Source organism: Oncorhynchus gorbuscha, linkage group LG05, assembly GCF_021184085.1.
Source record: "Oncorhynchus gorbuscha isolate QuinsamMale2020 ecotype Even-year linkage group LG05, OgorEven_v1.0, whole genome shotgun sequence".
Taxonomy (NCBI): Eukaryota; Metazoa; Chordata; class Actinopteri; order Salmoniformes; family Salmonidae; genus Oncorhynchus; species Oncorhynchus gorbuscha.
In genome coordinates, this window is record NC_060177.1 from 30,125,128 (window position 1) to 30,143,200 (window position 18,073).

General features: G+C 44.5%; 1 protein-coding gene across 1 annotated transcript in view; it reads right to left on the reverse strand.

The window, feature by feature from the left end:
• Positions 1-14,468, reverse strand: part of LOC124035813 (malonate--CoA ligase ACSF3, mitochondrial-like) — a 47,627-nt gene extending 33,159 nt beyond the window's left edge. Inside the window, 2 exon segments of the mRNA XM_046349579.1 lie at positions 11,165-11,320; positions 13,059-14,468. Of these exon segments, the coding sequence (XP_046205535.1) occupies positions 11,165-11,320; positions 13,059-13,763 (861 nt within the window). The 5' untranslated portion in view covers positions 13,764-14,468.
• Between the last annotated feature and the right edge of the window lie 3,605 nt (positions 14,469-18,073).

Sequence of the window (18,073 nt, forward strand, 5' to 3'; positions counted from 1 at the left end):
TGCTTTCTACCACACTCATCTGGCTGAATACTCTCTCGACTTCAGCATTCGACTGTGGCAATGACAACACAGACACAGCAGCCATGGCAAGTTCTTGAGACGGGTTGATTTCAGCTGCATCCCTGAACTTCCAAATCCCACTCCAGAAGCCCAGTGTGTTTTTGTCTCATTCCATTTACTAAGATGGATGGCACGCCATTGATGGACAATCTTGTCTATCTCTGCAGGGGAGGAGCCAAGGAGCTTGGCTATTTCTTTTCTATTTCTCCAAGGCTCTTATTGTGCTTTAGAGTTTCCTCCACATTGAAAACTGACATGTACTGCAATGCTTCGATATTGTCCGGCAGTCTCACCCTCAACTCATTAGTGATGGGGATGGTGAAGGCTACTCGCCGCTTTTGGACATTGTTTCATCCTCAGGCGCAAGGTGGAGCTCAGCTGCCTCAGACTCAAAAAGGTAACCAAGGTACAGTTTGGGACTGATGTATCCATCTATTGGCCCTTTGAGTACATCAACATTTGACACTCCTCCCACTGGTCCAAAATGCGTGAAACCGCGGGTTCAATGGAGAGCCAACATGTGGCACACACCTTGGTTATCTGTAAAGGTTTCCCCCCACAGTTGGTGGTCTCATATATGGCCTTGTAGGCCTCCCTGCACTTTGGAGACACTGAAAACCAGTTATAAGTCTCTTGTACCAAGTACACCACACTACGGGGGATGGCGTCATTGGAAGCATGACTTACAGCAAGCTGCAGAGAGTGGTACACAGCGAATAAGAACCAGATATTTGAGACCATACTCCTTTAGCACTTTATGGACCCCATTGTTAATCCCCATCATAACAGAGACATTGTCAGTCCCTATCCCCAGGAGTTTCTCTTTTTTAAGACAACACTTCTCGAGGAAAGCACGGGCATAGATTTAGGCCACAACAGCATGTGCTATAGATTTGGTATCTTCTCCCTCCAACTCAACAAGCCCCAGAAATGTTGATACAATTGTCTGCTTGGTGTCACTAAAGTACCTTATCACAACCCCCAGGTACTTAGAAACACTTATATCTGTGGACTCATCGAGGAGGAGGCTGAAACGCTGGTCACCCACATCCGCGACCAACTTTTTCAGAAAGTATGGTGCTAGAACACCATTTCTGTGCACTTTGAAGTGGGTAGCAGCAGTAGAGTCTGAGAAAGCAGGGGTGAACATCTCCTGCTCTGACTGCTGCGCAAGAACTGGGCCGCCTGTGGGTGCTTTGGGACAGGGGTGGGCCCCACGGCAGCACCCGCTTCTCATTGAGAAGTGTAAGAACGATACATGCTTTCACCTGAGTCTCCTAAAATCTCCAATAACACCACAAAAAGTTGCTAGACATGTCGATAGTCGTTTTTTAAAAAATGTGTCGCTAGAGGGGTCTGAATACTCGCTAAATATACCGACAAAGTCCTATGTGATGACAAATGTAGTAGTCAGAATATAAAAATATCTTGATTTGTTGCAAATTTGCGAAAAATAATTCCCTGTAGGGGCGATCATAATTTACATAGGCTTTTTAAGGCAGACCAGGGCTTTTGGTACCGACCAGCAGAGCTCGACATTTCACGCTCCAGACCGGACACTGGGGGCCTGCTGGAGCCACACACCCACTCCTCTGCTTGATCAATCGAGCAGAGCACTCCTTCCTTCCTCTGGGGTCAGAGACAGTCATGCACAGGGACTTCCAACCATTCCTCCATCCACTCCCACAGACACACCAGGGTTTCCGTCAGGAACATGTTGCGCCGGACAACGTGACCGGGAAGATTTGAATTTACTGGCCATTTGAGAGATTTACCGGACCCATATGAATTGGTTGTGTAACCAATTAGGGTGTCTACCCACTGTGCTCAGAAATAAATAAATCACATTTAGATCATGGTAATTCATCTGAACAGAACATGCAACTCCTGTAATGAAGAAGCCAATAAAATATTTGCCAAAATGCAATTAGTGGGAAAACACCATTCTAAACTTCTAAACAGTTCACCTGATGAGAGCTGTTCCATATGTGACAGGAATGAAAATCTCAGTTAGAAACTCAGAGGGGGAAATCTAACGATGCAACAACGAGGATGGGTTGTTAATATGACTGGGATTGTGCTTTTGGCTTCTGCATGGACACGAAAATAAAGATGATATGAATACCAGTAGAACAGGAAGGAAATGGCAAATACATTTGCCAAAATGAGGCTATATAGGCCTATTTACAGTCTATACAGAAATAAATCAAATCATTCAAAATACTTCACCAGAAAGCATGACTTTGCCACAGAAGCGTCGAGGATCATCAGCTTCCTCATTTTTTTTTTGCTGTGGATTGTTTCAAATCATAAGCTTTTATAGGCCTCTGCCTATTTGGGAAGCCTGCAATTTGGGCAGTGCACATGGCAATAGGCCTAGTTGATGAGTTGTGGCTGTCGGTGAAAAGCAACAAAAATATGTGTGAAGATAATGTGTCTTGAGTATGATTTAAAATGTTGAGACAAGAAGGGAGAAGTGTGTGGCGAAGACATGGGCGAGATCCTTTTAACACGTACATTTGGATAGCCACGCTTGCTTCGCCCTCATGTTGGTGCTAGCAAGCAGGCTAGGTAATGCTAGGTATCAACAGCCAAACCAATAGTGGCTGGAAACTATAGAGAGCTTCGATTGATCAATAGCAACACGATTTCTCTGAGTATTAGTATAAAGTTCAACTTTCCCCAACTGTGGTTCTGGCCCTGTTCACACCCCAGGCTCGCATCGCCCAACGGTCCCCATGCCCACTTCGCTTCCTTAATTGAAAATGAGTGGACTTCCGTTGTTTCATCGCCCCCAACGTGATAGAAGTACCTGGCCTGCTGCGGGGAAATGTAGGAAAGTGCCCATTTGGGGTTGTCTGATTGTCTTAACTCACCAGGTCAACCACTATTAAGTTGAGCTTCGAAGTAATTTTTTCTTCACACAGTAAGTTAATTAAGTCCGTTTTTTTATATATACCCATTGCTAATGATAATATATTAAAACCAGGGACGCAACTGTCACTGGAGACGGGTCATGTCCCCCCTACATTCTGAAATTGCATTTTGCCCCCCCCCCCCATTAAAAATCTTACAATGTGATTTTCTGGATTTTTTTTCTCATTATGTCTGTCATAGTTGAAGTGCACCTATGATGAAAATGACAGGCCTCTCTCATATTTTTAAGTGGGAGAACTTGCACAATTGGTGTCTGACTAAATAATTTTTTGCCCCACTGTATGTAGTTTGAAGAGAGCAGAGTTGGAGAGACTTGAGCTATTTTCATAGCATACCTTTTAGGGGAGGGAAGATTTTCAGACGGACAAATATATGTGATCAATATTTACATCTACGCAGTATAGTAAACTATACCCTAATCATATAACTATTTAGGAAGTACATTTTCTTGGACAGATAACTGCCCCGTGATTCTCTGCCCATTTTGATTTGTTTAACTATATGATTCCATAGGTGTTATTTCATAGTTTTGATGTCTTCACTATTATTCTACAATGTATAAAATTGTACAAATAAAAACCCTTGAATGAGTAGGTGTGTCCAAACTTATATATATATATACATACACTGCTCAAAAAAATAAGGGAAAACTTCAGCAACACAATGTAACTCCAAGTCAATCACACTTCTGTGAAATCAAACTGTCCACTTAGGAAGCAACACTGATTGACAATAAATTTCACATGCTGTTGTGCAAATGGAATAGACAACAGGTGGAAATTATAGGCAATTAGCAAGACACCCCCAATAAAGAAGTGGTTCTGCAGGTGGTGACCACAGACCACTTCTCAGTTCCTATGCTTCCTGGCTGATGTTTTGGTCCCTTTTGAATGCTGGCGGTGCTTTCACTCTAGTGGTAGCATGAGACGGAGTCTACAACCCACACAAGTGGCTCAGGTAGTGCAGCTCATCCAGGATGGCACATCAATGCGAGCTGTGGCAAGGTTTGCTGTTTCTGTCAGCGTAGTGTCCAGAGCATGGAGACACTACCAGGAGACAGTTCAGTCCATCAGGAGACATGGAGGAGGCCGTAGGAGGGCAACAACCCAGCAGCAGGACCGCTACCTCCGCCTTTGTGCAAGAAGCAGGAGGAGCACTATCAGAGCCCTGCAAAATGACCTCCAGCAGGCCACAAATGTGCATGTGTCTGTTGAAACGGTCAGAAACAGACTCCTTGAGGGTGGTATGAGGGCCCGACGTCTACAGGTGGGGGTTGTGCTGACAACCCAACACTGTGAAGAATTTTTCGCATTTGCCAGAGAACACCAAGATTGGCAAATTCGCCACTGGCACCCTGTGCTCTTCACAGATGAAAGCAGGTTCACACTGAGCACATGTGAGAGTCTGGAGACGCCGTGGAGAACATTCTGCTGCCTGAAACATCCTCCAGCATGACCGGTTTGGCGGTGGGTCAGTCATGGTGTGGGGTGGCATTTATTTGGGGGGCCGCACAGCCCTCCATGTGCTCACCAGAGGTAGCCTGACTGTCATTAGGTACCGAGATGAGATCCTCAGACCCCTTGTGAGACCATATACTGGTGCGGTTGGCCCTGGGTTCCTCCTAATGCAAGACAATGCTAGACCTCATGTGGATGGAGTGTGTCAGCAGTTCCTACAAGAGGAAGGCATTGATGCTATGGACTGGCCCGCCCGTTCCCCAGACCTGAATCCAATTGAGCACATCTGGGACATCATGTCTCGCTCCATCCACCAACGGCACGTTGCACCACAGACTGTCCAGGAGTTGGCGGATGCTTTAGTCCAGGTCTGGGAGGAGATCCCTCAGAAGACCATCCTCCACCTCATCAGGAGCATGCCCAGGCGTTGTAGGGAGGTCATACAGGCACGTGGAGGCCACACACACTACTGACCCTCATTTTGACTTGTTTTAAGGACATTACATCAAAGTTGGATCAGCCTGTAGTGTGGTTTTCCACTTTCATTTTGAGTGTGACTCCAAATCCAAATTTCCATTGATAATTTGTGTGTGATTTTGTTGTCAGCTCATTCAACTATGTAAAGAAAAAAGTATTTAATAAGAATATTTCATTCATTCAGATCTAGGATGTGTTATTTTAGTGTTCCCTTTATTTTTTACACATACATACACTACCACACTACCATTCAAAAGTTTGGGGTCACTTAATAATGTCCTTGTTTTTGAAAGAAAAGCACATTTTCTGTCCATTAAAATACCATCAAATTGATCAGAAATACAGTGTAGACATTGTTAATGTTGTAAATAACTATTGTAGCAAGAAACAGCAGATTTTTTATGGAATTTCTACATAGGCGTACAGAGGCCATTATCAACAACCATCACTCCTGTGTTTCAATGGCACATTGTGTTAACTCATCCAAGATGATCATTTTAAAAGGCTAATTGATCATTAGAAAACCATTTTGCAATATGTTACCCCAGCTGAAAACGGTTGTTCTGATTAAAGAAGCAATACAACTGGCCTTCATTAGACGTGTTGAGTATCTGGAGCATCAGCATTTGTGGGTTCGATTACAGGCTCATTAGAGTGTCTAGTTTGAGAAACAGAAGCCTCACAAGTCCTCAACTGGCAGCTTCATTAAATAGTACCCGCAAAACACCCGTCTCAATGTCAACAGTGACGAGGCGACTCCAGGATGCTGGCCTTCTAGGCAGAGTTGCAAAGAAAAGCCATATCTCAGACTGGCCAATAAAAATAAAAAATTAAGATGGGCAAAATAACATAGACTCTGGACAGAGGAAGATTGGAAAACATGTTATTATTAATCTAAGTTTGAGGTGTTTGGATCACAAAGAAGAACATTCGTGAAAAGATGCTGGAGGAGGGCTTGGCGCCATCTGTCAAGCATGGTGGAGGCAATGTGATAGTCTGGCGGTGCTTTGGTGGTGGTAAAGTGGGAGATTTGTACAGGGTAAAAGGGATGTTCCTCCTACAACAGGACAATGACCCAAAGCACAGCTCCAAACTATGCAAGAACTATTTAGGGAAGAAGCAGTCAGCTGGTATTCTGTCTATAATGGAGTGGTCAGCACAGTCACTGGATCTCAAACCTATTGAGCTGTTGTGGGAGCAGCTTGACCGTATGAAGTGGCCATCAAGCCAATCCAACTTGTGGTAGGTGCTTCAGGAAGCATGGGGTGAAATCTCTTCAGTTTACCTCAACAAATTAACAAATATATAATGCCAAAGGTCTGCAAAGCTGTAATTGCTGCAAATGGAGGATTCTTTGACGAAAGCAAAGTTTGAAGGACACAATTATTGTTTCAATAAAAACTTTTGAAGGGTAACACTCACACTTCCGGTCAAACGTTGTAGAACACCTACTCATTCAAGGGTTTTTCTTTATTTTGACTATTTTCTACATTGTAGAATAATAGTGAAGACATCAAAACTATGAAATAACACATATGGAATAATGTAGTAACCAAAAAAGTGTGAAACAAATCAAAATAGATTTTATATTTGAGATTCTTTAAATAGCCACCCTTTGCCTTTGACAGCTTTTCACACTCTTGGCATTCTCTCAAGCAGCTTCCAACAGTCTTGAAGGAGTTCCCACATATGCTGGCTGCTTTTCCTTCACTCTGCTCATCCCAAACCATCTCAATTTGGTTGAGGTCAGGGGATTGTGGAGGCCAGGTCATCTGATACAGCACTCCATCCCTCTCCTTCTTGGTAAAATAACCCTTACACAGCCTGGATGTGTGTTGCGTCATTGCCCTGTTGAAAAACAAATGATAGTCCCACTAAGCCCAAACCAGATGGGATGGTGTATCGCTGCAGAATGCTATGGTAGCCATGCTGGTTAAGTGCCCCTTGAATTCTAAATAAATCACAGACAGTGTCACCAGCAAATCACCCCCACATCATAACACCTCCTCCTCCATGCTTTACGGTGGGAAACACATGCGGAAATCATCCGTTCACCCGCGTCTCACAAAGATATTTCCACCGGTCTAATGTTCATTGCTCGTGTTTTTTGGCCCAAGCAATTCTCTTATTATTAGTGGTGTCCTTTAGTAGTGGGTTCTTTGCAGCAATTCAACCATGAAGGTTTGATTCACAGTCTCCTCTGAACAGTTGCTGTTGAGATATGTCTGTTACTTGAACTCTGTGAAGCATTTATTTGGCCGATTTCTGAGGCTGGTAACACTAATGAACTTATCCTCAACAGGAGAGGTAACTCTGGGTCTTCCATTCATGTGGTGGTTGAAGGTTTTTGCGACTGCACTTGAAGAAACTTTCAAAGTACCTTGAAATGTTCCGTATTGACTGACCTTCATGTCTTAAAGTAATGATGGACTGTCGTTTCTCTTTGCTTATTTGAGCTCTTCTTGCCATAATATGGACTTGGTCTTTTACCAAATAGGGCTGTATACCCCCCCACCTTGTCACAACACAACTGATTGACTCAAACGCATTAAGAGGGAAAGAAATGAACAGGTACACCTAACAGGCACACCTGTTAAGGAGTATTGTTATTGACCAAATACTTAGTTTCAACCATATTTTGCAAATAAATTCATTAAAAATCCTACAATGTGATTTTCTGGATTTTTTTCCCTCATTTTATCTGTCATAGTTGAAGTGTACCTATGATGAAAATTACAGACCTCTCATCTTTTTAAGTGGGAGAATTTGCACAATTGGTGGCTGACTAAATACTTTTTTGCCCCACTGTAGATACTTTTGTACCCGTTTCCTCCAGCATCTTCACAAGGTCCTTTGCTGTTGTTCTGGGATTGATGTGCACTTTTCACACCAAAGCACGTTGATCTCTAGGAGACAGAATGCATCTCCTTCCTGAGTGGTATGACGGCTGCGTGGTCCCATGGTACTTATACTTGCGTACTATTGTTTGTACAGATGAACGTGGTACCTTCAGGCATTTGGAAATTGCTACCAAGGATGAACCAGACTTGTGGAGGTCTACAATTATTTTTCTGAGGTCTTGGGAGATTTCTTTGATTTTCTCATGATGTCAAGCAAAGAGGCACTGAGTTTGAAGGTAGGCCTTGAAATACATCCACAGGTACACCTCCAAATGACTCAAATTATGTCAATTAGCCTATCAGAAGCTTCTAAAACCATGACATGATTTTGGATGTAAACTTCTGACCCACTGGAATTGTGATACAGTGAATTATAATTGAAATAATCTGTCTGTATGCACAAAGTTGATGTCCTAACCGACTTACTAAAACTATAGTTTGCTAACAAGAAATTTGTGGAGTAGATGAAAAACGAGTTTTAATGACTCCAACCTAAGTGTATGTAAATGTCTGACTTCAACTATTTATATATTATTGTAATGGCTGGAATGGAATAAATGTGGTTTCCACATGTTTGACACCATTCAATTTCAATGAGGGCATCCTTCAATAGCTCCTCCCACCAGCTCCAATAAAATAAATAAAATAAAAATATATATATATATATTCCGGATGGAAAAATGTTTTCAGAGTAAACTTAAACAACTAAAACCAGATATAAAGAATGTAGAAAAGACAGACCTATATATTTTTAAATAAGATCATCTTTGAGAACTAACAATCACCAAAATAAAAGCTAGACAATCAGGGAGAATCAAAAATGTTATGCAATGATGCATTCGGGAGTGTTTTTTTCATGGCATGGGGCCCCCATTGATTTTGTAATAATGTTTGAGTCACTCATATAGCATTAGCCATGGTGAAATGTGTAGAATTGCAGGAAATTAGCTTTAAAACCTCAAATGTTCTCTCAGCCCAAAGGTAAGATGTGTAGAATTGCTGGAAATGTGCTTTAATTCTCAGCCTCATGGCAAAATGTGTAGAATATCCGGAAATTAGCTTTAAACAGATACATTTTGTCACTGCGGCCTACAAGAGGGCCTCTAAAATTTCTGGATAGCAACCACACCCACCAGCTCTGCCCCATTATGATCCAGAAAAAGCCCTGCACACACAAACACACACTACCTCAGTCAGTCAGCACTCAATGTCCATGTCTAGCCTCACTTCTCTGTCTCCTGGTCTGTACTGGTTATCCTTCATCTAGTTCCAACCACAGGTATGTCCATTAGAGGCAATAATGCATGTATTTTTCACAATTATCATACACTACATGACCAAAGTCTGTGGACACCTGCTTGTCGAACATCTCATTCCAAAATCATGGGCATTAATATGGAGTTGGGTTCCCCTTTGCTGCTATAACAGCCTCCACTCTTCTGGGAAGACCATTAGCGAGGTCAGGCACTGATATTGGGCGATTAGGCTTGGCTCGCAATCAGCATTCCAATTCATCCCAAAGGTGTTCGATGGGGTTAAGATCAGGGCTCTGTGCAGGCCAGTCAAGTTCTTCCATACCAATCTCGAGAAACCATTTCTGTATGGACCTTGGGCGCACTGTAATGCTGAAACAGGAAAGGGCCTTCCCCAAACTGTTGCCACAAAGTTGGAAGTACAGAACCGTCTGGAATGTCATCAAACTTTACATTTGGCACTATGCATTGGGCATGAAGTGTTCTCCTGGTATCCGCCAAACCCAGATTCGTCTGTCGGACTGCCAGATTGTGAAGTGTGATTCATCACTCCAGAGAATACGCTTCCACTGCTCAAGAGTCCAATGGCGGCGAGCTTTACACCTTTCCAGCCGACGCTTCGCATTGCGCATGGTGATCTTAGGCTTGTGTACGTACAGCTGCTCGACCATGGAAACCCATTTCATGAAAGTCCATACTAACATTTCTTGTGCTGATGTTGCTTCCAGAGGCAGTGTGGAACTCTGTAGTGCGTGTTGCAACAAAGGACAGACAATTTTTACACGCTACAGTACATGTTTCAGCGGTCCTGTTCTGTGAGTTTGTGTGGCCTACCACTTTGTGGCTGAGCCGTTGTTGCTCTTAGATGTTTCCACTTCACAATAACAGCACTTACAGTTGACTGGGACAGCTCTAGCAGGGCAGAAATTTGACGAACTGACTTGTTGGAAAGGTGGCATCCTATGATGGTGCCAGGTTGAAAGACACTGAGCTCTTTAGTAAGGCCATTCCACTGCCAATGTTTGTCTATGGAGATTGCATGGCTGTGTGCCCAATTTTATACACTTTTCAGCAACGGGTGCGGGTGAAATAGCCAAATCCACTCATTTGAAGGGGTGTCGACAAGGTTTGTAAATATAGTGTACTCTCAGTAAAATGTCAAACCGGTCTATTAGACAGTCACTCAGAAAAAGCCTGGAGCTACATTAATATATTACAGTATATTGATTTGTATCTCATCATGACTTCAAGAAAATGAAATAAAAATCTACAAGGCGTCCTTAGAGATGAGAGCAAAGCGTATGCTGTCTATTTTGTACACAAGGTCAGGTGAGGTACAAAGAAAGTGAAATGCTCTGATACTACAGTAAACCTCCTCTTTATTGGTTGTCCTCTGTAGACTTTACCTGTCAATCATACCCTTGACTCCCATTAAGTTCTCCTAGACCTTAAAACCCCTCTGACACCACCCCCCTTACCTACTCCACCACCACCCCTCCAAACAAGCACTATCATCCTTCAATGTCACCTCATCGATTGATCTGGCTCTAAAGCCTGTGCTGTGAGTTGGCGTGGTCAGATACAAAGCCACATAGGGCAATCCATCACCCAGCCCCAAACGCTTAGTGTGACAGTCTGGGGGGGAGCACTGCCTGCCTGCCTGCCTGGCTGCCTCTACTCCTGACCCCCAGCGGCCCGGCGGGATGAGGCAGAGGGGGCATCATGGACCTGTCCATGTCAGCTCAACTCCAGGCTCTGTTATTGACACTACCGGCCCGGTGCTTTCAGCACAGCAACCCTGCTACAATTAGCGCCAATTGCTGACAACTAGCCGATAAGGTTGAACAGCAGCCCCTGTCTACTCCCCACCAGCCTCCCACCCCGGTGTGTCTCCATTGTACAGGTCTGTGGATTGGATCCCTGCAAGTCCCTTACAGAGCACTACTTACTACTAACACACACAAGGCAGACTGCAGTAGAATACCTGACAGCACACAGACAGGACATGAGGTGGGAGTCAACTGAAACAACATGTTAGAAGTAGTAGTACCAGTAGTAGTGTACTATAGTTGCAATGTACCTTCTGAGGCTGGAAGGTAGGCAGCATGACGGTGGTGGCACCCACCCAGAGAGGACAGAGCAGCTTGTTGACGATGCCGTGGACGTGGTGCAGGGGCAAGGTGTGAAGGATGACATCATCTCTGGACCAGCCCCACTCTGACACCAGACCCTGAACCTGGGAGAGAGGGAGACATGAGAGATCCACTGAGCTATTAGGTCATACAATGTTTTCCTTCCAGTTCTTTGGACAATTCCTTTCTATATAATGATGGGTAGCTCACTCAAAAGCTTTCATGGTGGTCCTGCCTGAAGGTTTCTTTCACTCCTTATCAAACATAATTATGGATGTAACCACCGTGCAAGAAGAGAGTAAACCCCTGTCTTTAGTCAGCAGGGCCAGATAGCTGGAAGGAGCAGAGGGAATGGATAGTGTCCCTAGGCGCTCAACCTTCCAGGAACAATCTCTTCCGTGTTCCCTCACCGAGCTCCCTCCCTGGGCTTGTCATTTCCAAATGAAGCTCCTTAATTGAGGGTGATCTAATTTTCCACTCTATTGGACATGCAGGTCAATTTTGGTTGAAAATGTACCAAAATAAATCCTCCACAGCCTGAAGTGCCCCATGTAATGAAATAATTTGGCCGATTATTCAGAAAGCTCATGTGGAACAAAAGCAAAACGACACTGTGTCCGTCGTATGTGTAACCCCTGACAACCCACCCTTACGTACTACCAAAGGGCTACAGAAAAATGTCTCAGCAGAAACCCTATTAATACTTCAAGAGAAAAAGACTTCTCTGAAGTTCGCAGTACCGACACCAGGAAATAAAACATTTAAAAAATACTAACATTAACTACGTTTCTATCCAATTGGCGAATATATAAAAAAATACTAAAATACAAAAACAATATGAGTTGTGTTTCCATCTAAGTGACCTGTTGCAGATAACAGGCTGTGCGTGATGACGAAGTACATATAAACATGTTTTTTTTTAGGTTAAATTTCCTTGTACCAAATAAAAATAAAGTTAAATGGGTTACCATTGCATTTTCAACTCTACTGACAGTTGTCTCAAAACATTTTGCATTATAGCCTACAAGATGAGATTATGGAAAAAAGAGCGATATTTATTTTGATTTGTCAAACGGCAGCCAAGCTCCGGTGATCATGTCAGAAGAATAAGACCCTCGATATTTAGCATTGAAAGCAGCATCAAGCTCATCACCTTGCACTTTCACCACCCTGTGAAGTTAATCATAACTTATTTCACCTGAAGATTTATAAACTGCATGGTTTCCCAACGAGTTGTAGTGGGATGACCACACAACATGTCCTCACATGACTCTAAGTTTACTTTGATATGATGATTATTATATCAATATTTAATCAGCGTTTCCACCTACATTTGTTGCATTATTCATTTTACCGATACCTTGTCTAGCGTATTATGTTTCCATCAGGACTGTCATGACATTCTTTTATCCGATACGTACTTTACTCTAAATTGTTATTTTATTTAACTAAGCAAGTCAGTTAAGAACAAATTCTTATTTACAATGACGGCCTACGCTGGGCCAAATGTGCGCCGCCCTATGGGACTCCCAATCACGGCCTGTTGTAATACAGCCTGGATTCGAACCACGGTGTCTGTAGTGACGCCTCAAGCACTGAGATGGAGTGCCTTAGACTGCTGCACCACTCAGGAGCCCTGAAAAGGTTGGATCGAAACCTGGTTAGTATCAGTAATGAAAAAAAGCTGAAGTTTAACTTTCAAAATTCAGTCCAACCTTCAGACTGATCAAATATTCAACATGCCTCAGTACATCATTATGATAAAAAGCAGTGTACAGAATAACAATAGTATTCATCTTATGCTCACAATTCATGCATATAACAACTGAATAATCAATTTACCATGGCCTGAATGTTGCTGTGAGTGTGGAGAACCCCTTTGGGCCTGCCTGTGGTGCCGCTGGTGTAGATGATCATGGCAGGACGCTGGGCCCAGTCTGTGATGCCAGGCTCAGGTTGGTTCTCTGGGGCTTCCAGCAGGGAGCTGAGGCTGGAGGTGGGGGGCAGCTGCAGGTAGGGCAGTCCCAGTCTGTGGGCGAGGGGCTCCATGGTGTCTGCGTACGGCTGCCCAGCCACCAGCAGGGAGCTCTGGGAGTCAGAGATGATGTACTCCAGCTCAGACGGAGGGTGCTCCCTGTAGAGAGGCACGGCCGTGCCGCCACACATCCAGGATGCCCACTGGGCTACCGTGTACGAGGCATCGTTGGCGCACAGGAAGGAGATGCGCTTCCCCTGCAGGTCCCCAGAGGGACAGTCCAGAGCTGCCTTGATACGCCCAGCCAGGCCCCTACTACTGCCGTACAAGTCCCTGTAGCTGTGGCTCCCACTGTCGTCCACTATGGCCAGCTTGTCCCTGTACACTTGGGCTCTGGAAAACACAGGGGCACTGTCCCCTGCTGCAGCCTGCCTTGCTCTTGTGGAGGTGTATGCTCTCCTCAGGACCTGTCTCAGCAGCCATCTCCCTGGCCCTGACTCACACTGCAAGCAGCCAGAGGCCAAAGCAGAGCGCCACAGAGGGACTGAGTGACGTACTGCCCCTGGCAACATGATGGGACACTATGCTGCTCAAAGCTAATCCTCATAAAAAGTCCATCCTCATGATGTCAAGCCACACAATGGTCACATTGGAATACCTGTTCATTTTGAGAGAGATTCATAATTAACATAGGCTAAGTGAAATTGTTTTCATAAGAATAGACGCTATCCCTGCTATAGTGATAAGACTGTATTTCTGACAGGCTTGCAGTTAGCCTTTATCCACAGTGACACCTCTATGAATACTGTGCAGGCTAGACTGCTGGCAAATATCTTGCTATGCCAAGCTGTTTATTTTGAAAGGACAAATCCTTCAGGGACAGGCAGTGGCACAGAATAATAATCCGTTTGTGGTGTGAGCACACTGTTGGTTTTTGCTTCAATCACTTTGGTATACAGTTTAGCTTTTACAGATACAGTGACGTAACTCTGCCTTGAACTTTGGACATGGGAGTAATGGTGCAGCTAACTGGCTAGCTAACGTAACACCACTCAATGAATATGCTCATAAATAGCAGCTAGCTTAGCTAGCTAGAACATGCTGGTGAAGACTGTGATTTTAGCGAGAAAACCCGACTGTGTTTTACATTCTAACATGCGATGTTAGTGTGTTTAAACGATATCCATTTTCTCAAAGAGCGCAATGTTGGCTAACCTGGTAATTCAAACCTACTGCTAATGTAAATATTCACCTTACCCAAACATCGGTTATTCTTGTGACGGTGCGTCACCATAAAACTCCGAATGGAAACTGGAGCTAGATTCTAGGGTTCTGGTTGTGAAACACGGAACAATGCAATCTGAGACTGAAAATCCAGGTTTTGTTAAATTTGCAGGATATATAAACAATAGTACAAACAAGTCCTTTTCATTCTGCAATGCTTGACTACTTTAAAACACAGATGTATCTGTGCTTTATTATGATGTTAGGCTACACTGTCCAGGAAAAGGTGTGGAGTTGGAGGAGATGCTACTCCACTTTAACACAAAAGAGCCAATAACCTTGTTGTACATTTAATTGAGTTATGTTTATGCAATTTGGTCATTCTATTTTTTTTGGGGGGGGGGGGGGTTGTTTTCCTGGATCAAGAGTGGTGAGGAATCAAGTGGTAGAAGACTTCACTGACCTCTTAAAATAACCTCTGACTATTGGTAACCCATTCATTAATGTAAACTATGTAAAATCTCAATGTTTGGAGTTTGCAAACTTGAATCTCTTTCCACCTCTTCTTGCCTCAACCTGGTGGCATCTGTTGTTGAGAATCTCACTAAGACTTCTGTTGTGAACACGTGTCAATTCAAACTGAGACATGGGCCATGAGGGAGATGGAAGAGGAGAGAAAGTGGGATATGCACCACACAGAGTTGTTTTGGCATTAGATCACTCTATGCCAGTTCTCCAGTGTGCCAACTAGCTTGGCATCATCTCACAGAGCCGGGCACATTCAGCCACCAGCTGGCAGTCGCGGGCCTCAGATAAGAATTGTTCAGACATGGCACTCATTCAAAAAGTTTTCACTTCCCTGAACCCCTACATTGCAAACGAGGATGGCATGTTCCTATGAAACTGGAGGCTTTGTCTCAGAAAAACTCCCCTCCAGTTTCAGAAGTAGTATCGTCAAAGGGAGAGCCATTCCATTCACAGAGGAAACGCCAGTCGAGAAGATGCCACCAGCAGCTATATCATCTTCATAGAGCATCCCTTTATCAGAATATTGGCTCAGTAATTGACACCGCTATACAGATACAACATAACCTGTCGAATGTGGATACATATTTTTGTTTTCTACGTTTATACTTTGGTCACAAATACCATGTTTGTTTGGATTAAAACGGCTTATTTGCGACTGTCGGGGTCAGCAATGTTGCTGACACATACCATAAGGCAGATCTGGAATTCCAGCCACTCAGCACTACACATGGAGCTGCTCTGGAGAGACACACTGGGATGGGCACAATGGGGGGCATGGTGACCTGGCGAACAGACGCTTGGCACTCCGCTCTCCTCTCAGGATGCCAGCCAGCGCCTGCCGTTTTGACGGAGCTCCGGAGCGGGCGTGCAACTTGGCCGGCAGCGGGCGCCAACTCCCCTTTCGGTTGGCACAGGACTGGCACAAGACTTCAGACAGGAGATAGTGTGTGAGAGTGAGAGAGGACCCCCTCATATCTGAGGGAAGGAGAGGAGCGAGCTAGGAGAAGAAACCGTCGGGAGTGCCAGAACATGTGTCAGGTTGGCACCATGTGAGAATGATCTTGGCAAGCGCCTCTACTCTCCCCCTCTTGCCCCACTTGGAACACATGGTACGTCGGCAGCGGCATCTGGCCGCGTTGACTCTCAGCAGCTGCGCTTTGTCTTCACCAGTTGGGACGCTTGGCACTGCCACTTCATCAACTACCTGTGGATCCTCCCGGGCGTGGAGGGGGCGATGAATTATTCTGAGCTGCAGCTGCAAGCTTGACTTCCATCCAAGAGATGCAGCACTGTAAGCATCTGACTATCTCACACCACCCACAAACTAACCACCACGGCCGGGACCACTGCGTTTGGGCTGTGCCCAAGCTTACTGGGATACGTCTCCTTGGGTGATGGTTTATTCTCAGCGAAAGACAGAGATACTGCTTTTTTTCTTGTTGGGAGAAGTTGTTGATGCTTTCAAAAGCCAGCTGAGGATTTTGCTGTACAAAGCGACAAAAATGCATTCAATCTTTTGCTAAGGAATGATTACGATTGAATGGATGACCTTTCCACTCTCTTTTGAGACTTTTCAAAATAATCGATGCGGCGGCACCGAGGTCATTTGTTAGAAAAGCTCTTAGAAATATTTTCAACTCAGAGGAAATAAATAACAGAACAAGAGACACTCTCCTTGGTTAACACAGTGTTTATCTTCTTACAGCGCTGTCTGGAGAGGAATTGTATCAGATGCTTTGCTATGACTGGATAGCTGTGCTCCATACACTCTTTGGGACTAGACTGGGACCTCACTGATGTCTAATGCTCCCCATCTGTGCAAAAACATGTTTGGTTTATGCTGAACCGTTAATTAAAATATCTACTATGAAAGGCCCACATGCTAGCTTTCTGGGGCAATTCCCTGAGCTTTACTACTGTACCCCTTTCCAAACGTCAGCAGCTCCATCTCCTTCGGTGTTTACAGAGTCCTCACACCAGTTGTAAGGGATATACAGTGTCTCTTCTCAGGATAACTCTGTCATGTTCTTTCAAAGTAACATGAAAAGAAACCTCTCAAGTCTCGATTGAAGTGTAAAACAACTTTTTTTGTGCATTAACCACATATGTGATTCCTGACATCAGGGAGAAAATTTTGACAAAAACACATCTTCTATTATATTTAAGTGATCCAGACATCCAGAGGACTTTGGAGCCTGGGGGTTCACCCCTAGCAAGCTACGTGACCTAATTTGGATTTCAAGTGCTTGTTTAGTTCTGGATGTTTTTTTTTTATACAGCGAATAATACTTTGTAGGCAAATAGATCATTTCTGTCAAGATTCAAAGGACGTTATTTTTCGTGTTCTGCTGATAGTGACCCACTGGGAGTTTGGCTCCATCTGTGTCGCTCTGACCCAGTTTAGCCCTCGGCCACGTCCAACTGTTCCGCATCCCAAACATGTGTGCTGTGGTGGGGGATAAGCAATTATCACCACTCGGGACTCTGAAACACACACTGCAGATATGACACTGGACCCATCTCCTGTCTGCCCATCTTCCCACAGCATATGTCATCAATGCTGGCCCCCAAGAATCCCACTCATTCTGGAGATGGATTTGGAAAAACCCTCCTGCTTCTGAGGGGTATTCCTTTGTGTGGCAACTGCTAAAATTAGGTTATGGGGGCGTGTGGTGGGGGTGTATATCTCTCTCTCTTTGTCTTTGTTTGCACTGTATGTGTTTGTATGTTTATGTGTGTGTGATGTTTTGCCAATCTAGTATCGGCTATAATGTGTGCATTGTCATTGGCCCAGCTGCTCAGTGCCTGACCTCTGACACCCCCGTCTCCCCACCCTCCAGTACTGACCTGGCCAACAAACAACCATGGGGTTGGCAGACAAGCCATGCAGCTCACTAGCCAGGGCAGAGACTTTAAAAATGCCCTTTGTTGGCAGACAGGCATGCAGACAGTATCATTGCACAGGGCTGAGGCCCACTGGGGACCTTGGTGTGTGAGGCACATATGGAGCACCAGGCTGGTGATGAGCTGCTGATGTGAGCTGCTGATGGCCTTGGAGAGCTGCTCCGTCTGCATGGGGGATTAATGGCTCTGTAGCCTACTACCTACTTACTGTATATGAGCTTGGACT